The sequence below is a fragment of the Pimephales promelas genome, chromosome 6 (assembly GCF_988280905.1).
Source record: "Pimephales promelas chromosome 6, fPimPro1.hap1.1, whole genome shotgun sequence".
Taxonomy (NCBI): Eukaryota; Metazoa; Chordata; class Actinopteri; order Cypriniformes; family Leuciscidae; genus Pimephales; species Pimephales promelas.
The window spans coordinates 27,538,806-27,545,963 of record NC_142774.1 but is presented as its reverse complement, the minus strand read 5'-3'; the positions used below and the strand labels follow the sequence as shown (position 1 = coordinate 27,545,963).

Here is a 7,158-nt window from a genome sequence, read left to right as displayed (position 1 = left end):
GCCCTTATGTTGTTGAAGTTTGGTTATTTAATAAAGTCAATAAAACGCTTCCGCATAGGATACACCTGTGCGTCCTCGCTCATGACTCCTCAGGAAGTCTCCTCACTCCTCGATCCTCGATTTCTCACGGTGCAATTAGAGAATTGAGATGTACGCAGCAACTCTCGCCGATCAGTTACATCCAGCCGCAGCCGATGTCGAACAACCCTCTTACACCGCTGTGGGATGCTAGCTGGGCGGGGTTCTGGGTATCAGCCTACAGCCTCAGCACACTCAAGACATTACTGTATATTGGCTATTACCACTATCTGTTCTTCCCTGGTCTAGCCCATCATCCATTCATCCCTGGCCTCATTCTGCTCCAGCCTGGTCTGCCAGTCAGCCTTCTTCCAGCCCTTAGACCTCTCCTTGTTCGCCTCCCATGCCGCCTCCTTTTCCCTCTCTCAGGGGGGTGTAATGTCAGAGACATTAAGTTTAACTGTCATGGACTTTTGGTTTCCATCTCTCATTTGTTACTATGATAGTTCATTTAATCATCACCCCTGCTTGTTGTTTTAGTTCATTATTTTGTGTATATTTAAGGGTCCGGTTACATGATACCGTTTTCAACAAAAAAGTGTTTTAATGCGTTTTGGACGTTTCTCTACAGTATATCTTCAACTATGAATCTATCCTACCTCACATTAGTATGTCTCACTTATCCTACAGATCAATAAACTTTACCCTTCAACCTACCACAATACCTAACATTATTTAATATAGCTCAGTAACTTACTCAACCTCAGTATCTCACATTGCTACTTAATGATGTTTTATTAACAAAGTTCGGGAGGAGCACGTTCACTTAATTAACACGAGTGGAGTACACTCAGCAAATCAAGTATATATAGATTCAGCAATCTCAACTCACTCCATTGATAGTTTAGCAGTATCCACCACCCCTTTCTCCACACTTCCAGTCCTAAACACTTCAGGGGGAGTACTCTGGGTTCAGGCCCAACTCCAAGCTCGGAGCCCTCCCCCAGGACAGCACGCCAAATACACATTAAATCTTATCCACTCTAAATATATGTAAGTGTGAACATGTGAAACAGCATCTTGACAGATAGATTGTGTAAGGGAAGAGTTGTAGGTTGGTATTCAAATTAACAATAAATAGTAAGGAATACATTATGGAACATTTATACATTTAAAACATTCTGTGTATAGAATTAATAAATAAATGGTCAAAACATATTTTTATATTTGTGTGTGTGTGTATGTGCGCGCATGCGTGTGGTCACAGGAGCTGCAATTGACCCTTGACCTCTCCCTACCCTGCAGGTGCATACTGAGAAGGTGAATGAGGTCATTCATCTTTTGATTCTGTCTCCCAGGCAAAACTCTCAACCTCTCTCTGGTTTTGGTTCCCGTTGTTGTTAACTTTAATCTGGATTCAGATTTGTAGATATTAATTTGTAATCTCCTTAAGCAGCTTTGATTGTTTCAGATGGTTTCAAAACTTTCACTGCCATTACTAAACAGCTAACCATTCATTTACTTCATTCACAAGCAAAACAGAGTGTGTGCGACAGAGAAACAGATGCTGCCTCACTTGTTAGCTCTCTGTGCGTCACTTGCGCATCGGCTACCGTCTTTAGACTGCTCGGGATACCGTAGCTGTTCATGTCCCTTGAGCGTCAGTGCCGTAGAAGGCAGACGGCTCGGGCTCATGCGACCAGCGGGGTGGATCGAGGGGTGGAGCCGCTCCCGGTGAATATAGAGCAATTCCATGTTAGTCGAGAGAGAGAGAGAGAGAGAGAGAATGAGAATCCCCTGTCCGCGAGCCGCACGTCACCAAAAACAACTTTAATCCGAGCGTGAGAACGAAGGAAATCAAAACACAGGAGTTCATTCACTGCACTGGTGCATGCATGGAAATGATTTGATTAACTATTACATTATTTTATGCCTAGACTGCAACTTCATGATTTCAAAGTCGGGATTCTATTAAAAACACTAATGACTGAGATGGCTCAGTACAGTAAACTTGAAGGGCGGGTTTGACTGTCTCCCTGCAAGACTCGGTACCCGTGTTGGATCGAGGAATTGTATGTGACTCCTTTATCGAGTATTATCGGTGTGCGGGGCTTATTTCCACACTACAGGCGCCGCCTTTGCTCTGAACACACATAACGTTACACACACGCGCGCTCGCACCATCAGGTGCCAGAGAGACACAGACTTCCGATTGAGTATTCGAGTAAAGGCAGATCAGCGAAGATCATCCAGGACTTTACCCAGCACCGAGTTGGATTTATAATGCAGATTTGTCCCTGTGTGACAAGATGATGGATGCATGAGGGCGCGCAAGATCAATACACATAATTAATCAATACCCTCTAAGCGCACGTGAAGATCAGCTCCGCTGGATGTGTATGACCGCATCTCTATCACCAGGTGGCTTTTCAAGTGCGTGTTTCCAAGCGCGTGTCTGGCGTTATTGTGCGCATAAGGTGTTTTTGGAGCCACGAAACAAACGCAGAGCGACAATGCGCGTGCGGGATTAGTTTAAACTTTGGTTTGCGGCGGAATCGTCAGAATCTAGACTCTAAACTCGCGTCCCTGTACAGAAGAGACTACGTAGACCCCAGATGGGAGCTGATCTGTATTGAATTGCTATTTATTTCCCTTTGTAAAGAAAAAGGGGAAAACATTCCAGTCGGAGGAGATTACAAGTGCTTTTCCCCCCTCTCTCTCTCAAAGATCATTTGTTGTGACTCCTCTTCTTTTTGGATTTAAAACTCCTGCGCCTGCTTTGTTGGAACTGTTTTGCACCAAGAATTTCGTGTGTTTTATCGGAACTTGGGGAAACAGCAGTTATGTTTGTCCTGGAAGCAGTGGTGCTCTGTGCATTGCTCGGCGGGGCTGGGGCTCAGCCGTGCCCGTCTCAGTGCTCCTGCAGCGGGACAGCGGTGGACTGCCACGGGCAGAGTCTGCAGAGCGTGCCGCGGAACATTCCGCGCAACGCAGAGCGACTGTGAGTGCGCCGAAACACGCTTTACATTAACACAAGTACAATGATAATACAATGACTTTACTATAGTTATAACAGTTTACATTTGTTATAAATTAGGTCCACAAAATGATTAAAACGATTTATAATTATTATCTCTTGTAATTCAACATGCAGCATTATGCACCACCAAATATCATTATATAGTGGCTACTATTTGTTAATTATACGTAATATATTAGTGTATGTCACACTGTTGTTAATTATTTGTATTATAATAATCCAAACCAATTATATATTCAAATTAGTCTATTACTTAGCCTACATACTTTTTGAGTCATCAGAACAAAACCAGAGTGTCCTTTTCTATTCAACTCACGCATGTCTCTATCTGTCATTGACTGTCTTTCTGAAGTGGGATCCATTAATTTAACTGGCATGAAGTTTAATCACAACCTGCTCTGCTTTGAGACTGCTTTGAGAGCAGTTGAATCACCAAAAGATTCAGTTCAAATCCTGACTTTTACTTAATTATTAGAATTTTAATCATTCCTGTCTTGTGCATTATTTTTCTTTGTTTAAAATTAGTTGGCTCTGGTTAACTACATGTCATATAGAAAAGTAGATTTGAAAGGCTGTGACACCAACGTTAAGAACTCGCCAGAAGAACCCATCCACAGTTTAGCACATATTTCACCAAAGATAAAACACATTAAATGATGGTGTATAATGATGATGCAGATAAGCTATCCAGCATGCTGAACATGTGAAATTTATTGTAGCCAAGGCCAGTGTAATGAAATGACTAGGAAAAAAAAAATATTCATAGCATCATTTACCACTTAATGGGCTAAATTAGACTTCCTAATTAGGCCTCCGTACTTAAGTCATTATTCAGAGTTTTACACCCTCTCTTCTTTTCACAGTGACCTGAATGCAAACAATCTGACTAAAATCACTAAAGCAGATTTCACGGGACTGAGGAACCTCAGAGTTCTGTAAGTATTGAAGATCTAGTTTTTAGTTTCCTTGGTTTTGTTTTATGTTGAAAAAGTGTATTTTGCATGCATAATATAGATTGTATCTCCAAAAAAAACAAGACAAAAACAACAACTAACAAATAAAGGTGTACGTTAACATTTTCTCTTCATCCGGCTCATTTTAGATGCCACTGTTTTAATAATAATGTAAATTAAAATTAAAATTAAATGTATATTTTAGATTTACACCCATTATTTAGTAAACACATTGGTCCACAATGGTCCCATTATCAGATTAATGCCAGTGAACGCATCATTATGCCAAATGTCTTGACTTGTCACAAAACACATTGTTCTGGATTCCGTTGGTGGTTAAACACTTGTAGTATACGCACCCATAGAGAGAACAAGTTTGAACGGTGAAGCTTAACGAGGCAGTGAGCCCATGATTGTCAAAAACACAAAGACAGCATTTATTCTGAAAAATGATTGCGTTGTTGGAATGCGAAGTGTCTGTTTATATCTTTCTTTTTATCTTCCTCTCTGTCTCTGTGTGAGGTTGTGACAGAGCGGGAGAATTTGTGAATGTAAATGTGAGTGAGATGGAATGTGTGGGTGTGAATGTATGTGTTAGAGAGAGACATATAGAGAGCTCATGTAAGAACAGGTTTGCCCTCCCACTTGGAGGGTAGTATTTCAGCTGAAGACTTTCTCTCTGTCTTTCTTTCCTGCCCCTCATAGACACATTCTTTTTTTTTTTTCGTTTCTTTTTTTGAACTCTATCTCTCCCCCTCTCTCTAAATCCTAATTTTCTTAGCTCTCTTGCTGGTACATAAGACTGAAATGACCTTTATTATCAAACCTCATAAAAAACTATGTCAAAACATATTCTGATTTATTGATGTAGAGTGTTTTACTTCAGATTCATGACAGAAATACTTCAACTCAACATCAACTCATGTTAACCGACACTTCAAGACACGTAGACGTAAAACCCTTTTACGTTTACCATGTCTCACACGTTCAGTCAGACATAAAAGTGTGACTTGAGCGGATTTTTTCATGTAAGGTCAATGCAGCTATGTCGGATCTACATCACTGAATGGTTAAATAATGCATCAGTAAACCTTTGAATGATGTTATAAATTCCCATACTGCAAATGTGTACATATGAAAGTTCACCTGAGTACTTTAAAAATGCAAAATGCAGCTAGTGCACCAAAGATGGAACTGAGAAAAAAAATTGCAGTGTTGTTTGATTGAATGATTTGATATGAATCTTCACACTCTTTTTTTTTCTTTTAGCATATTTTAGCCAAACCTGACAGGACAGATCATAGTCTAAGAGACCCGATTTGAGCCAATTTACTCATTTTTGACAGGCGTTTTGCTTTTGTAGGCCAGCATAGCTGAAGGAAATGGTGCCATTATGTTGTTTTTCAAATCATAGTCTAAGTATAGATGTTGTATTTAGACTGGGGTTGAAAGCTCTTATTTACGGTGGTTTTATAATGAGAGGTGGGTCTCAGATTGTGAGATATACTGTTAAATGGTGTTATTTGTGGACATTGAAATGTAAAAGGGTCTCTGTAAAAGTGCTAAGTATGCAGTATGCATAGACATAACTGTTTTAATCATTGAAATTCATGCAATGAGTGACTTATCTTTATTTCGGTCGTTCTCTTTCTTTTCCTTTCTTAGGCAGCTAATGGAGAACAAGATCAGTTCTATTGAGAGAGGGGCATTTCAGGAGCTGAAAGAGCTGGAAAGACTGTGAGTGACTAACATACATACACACACACGCTACACAAGATATGCTACACTGGCTTAAAGTCAGCAGTGTATATTTGAGTTAACATTAAAAGTATGACCTACTGAGTACAATGTACTTATAAAATGGCATTACACAATCAAGTGTGTGTTTTCGTATATTAATGGTGGATATTGTATGTTGTGGGCATGTGTGTGAGTTCGCGCATTGTGGTCAGGATTTGATGGAGCAACATTTTTGTCTGACAGCCAACCCAGCCTCAGGGGAACACACACATGCGCAACTAACTCTGGCACACACAGCCCTTTAAGAGAATGACACTGGAAGCTGAAATGGAAATGGGAATTACGCTCTTAAGGAACCCCCCCCCCCCATCCCATCCTTTCTTTCAAGCTTTTACCCCCCCCCCCCCCCCCAGCTATTCTCCATTTTCAAACATATTCATTCTGATGGCCTCTATCTCTTTGTCACAGACTCAGACAAAAATCTAAGTTTTGTTAGTTCAAAGTGGTGCACTTGGTGTACTGCAGATCTCCCTTATTATTATATGATATGAACCAGTATGACAAATTAATAATGAAGGGTCACGTAATGTAATTAGCATTTTTGAGCCATGGGTTCTCTCAGGAAATTCGAATGTTTTTTTTTCTTTCTCTAACCAAGCAGATTTCACTAAGGTACAATAAGGTCTGTGGTTAACAAGTTGCTATGGCTGTCCGATTTGTCCCTCAATTCATTGTATTTGCTGAACTGTACAGAACTGACTGTAAGCATTTCATTCCTGAAACCTTAAATTTTGTTTTGTTGGGATAGCTTAATGTATTTAGTTTGGTTTAGTGACGTTAAAATATTCTTTAACTGAATAAATTCACTGTATAACATGCAAATAGGTTAGGTTTAAATGTATTTCAGTGTAGCAACTTATTAGCAACTTGTGCTTGAATTCATTTTTAAGGTATAACTGTGTATAAACTGTGTTGTATAAAACAGTTCTTGGACACACTTTATATGAAGTGCCGTTAATTACTATCTACTAACATTTCAATTAATCATTTGATGCGCTGTATTTGATACATGTTGTACATTGTACTCATATTTTCTCATAATCACATCTATTATTACATTGTTGACCCTACTCTTTATATCATCTATAAACCTGACCATATCACAAACCTGTCTCTAACCATAACCATATCCCACTTAAGTAGCAGCAAACATATTTTGCAATACATGAACACAATAAGTACACAGTACCTAACATTTTTTATGCAAGTAGACACTTTATATAAAGTGGGATCATATTCTCTTCAAATAATGTTCACTACTGATCATTATTCAAGTAACTGCACACCACACTGCAATTCTATTACTCATAAATTCTAAAAACTCATTTGAAGTTCCCATCTGAACCC

General features: G+C 39.5%; 1 protein-coding gene across 6 annotated transcripts in view; it reads left to right on the top strand.

The window, feature by feature from the left end:
* The first annotated feature begins 2,004 nt into the window (after window positions 1-2,004).
* slit2 (slit homolog 2 (Drosophila)) overlaps window positions 2,005-7,158 on the top strand; it is a 107,514-nt gene continuing 102,360 nt past the window's right edge. For all 6 annotated transcript variants that reach the window (XM_039693712.2, XM_089132319.1, XM_089132321.1 and 3 more), the window contains exons 1-3: window positions 2,005-3,019; window positions 3,922-3,993; window positions 5,677-5,748. In XM_039693712.2, coding sequence (XP_039549646.2) covers window positions 2,862-3,019; window positions 3,922-3,993; window positions 5,677-5,748 — 302 coding nt within the window. In that variant the 5' untranslated portion in view covers window positions 2,005-2,861. The remainder of the gene's footprint in view (window positions 3,020-3,921; window positions 3,994-5,676; window positions 5,749-7,158) is intronic.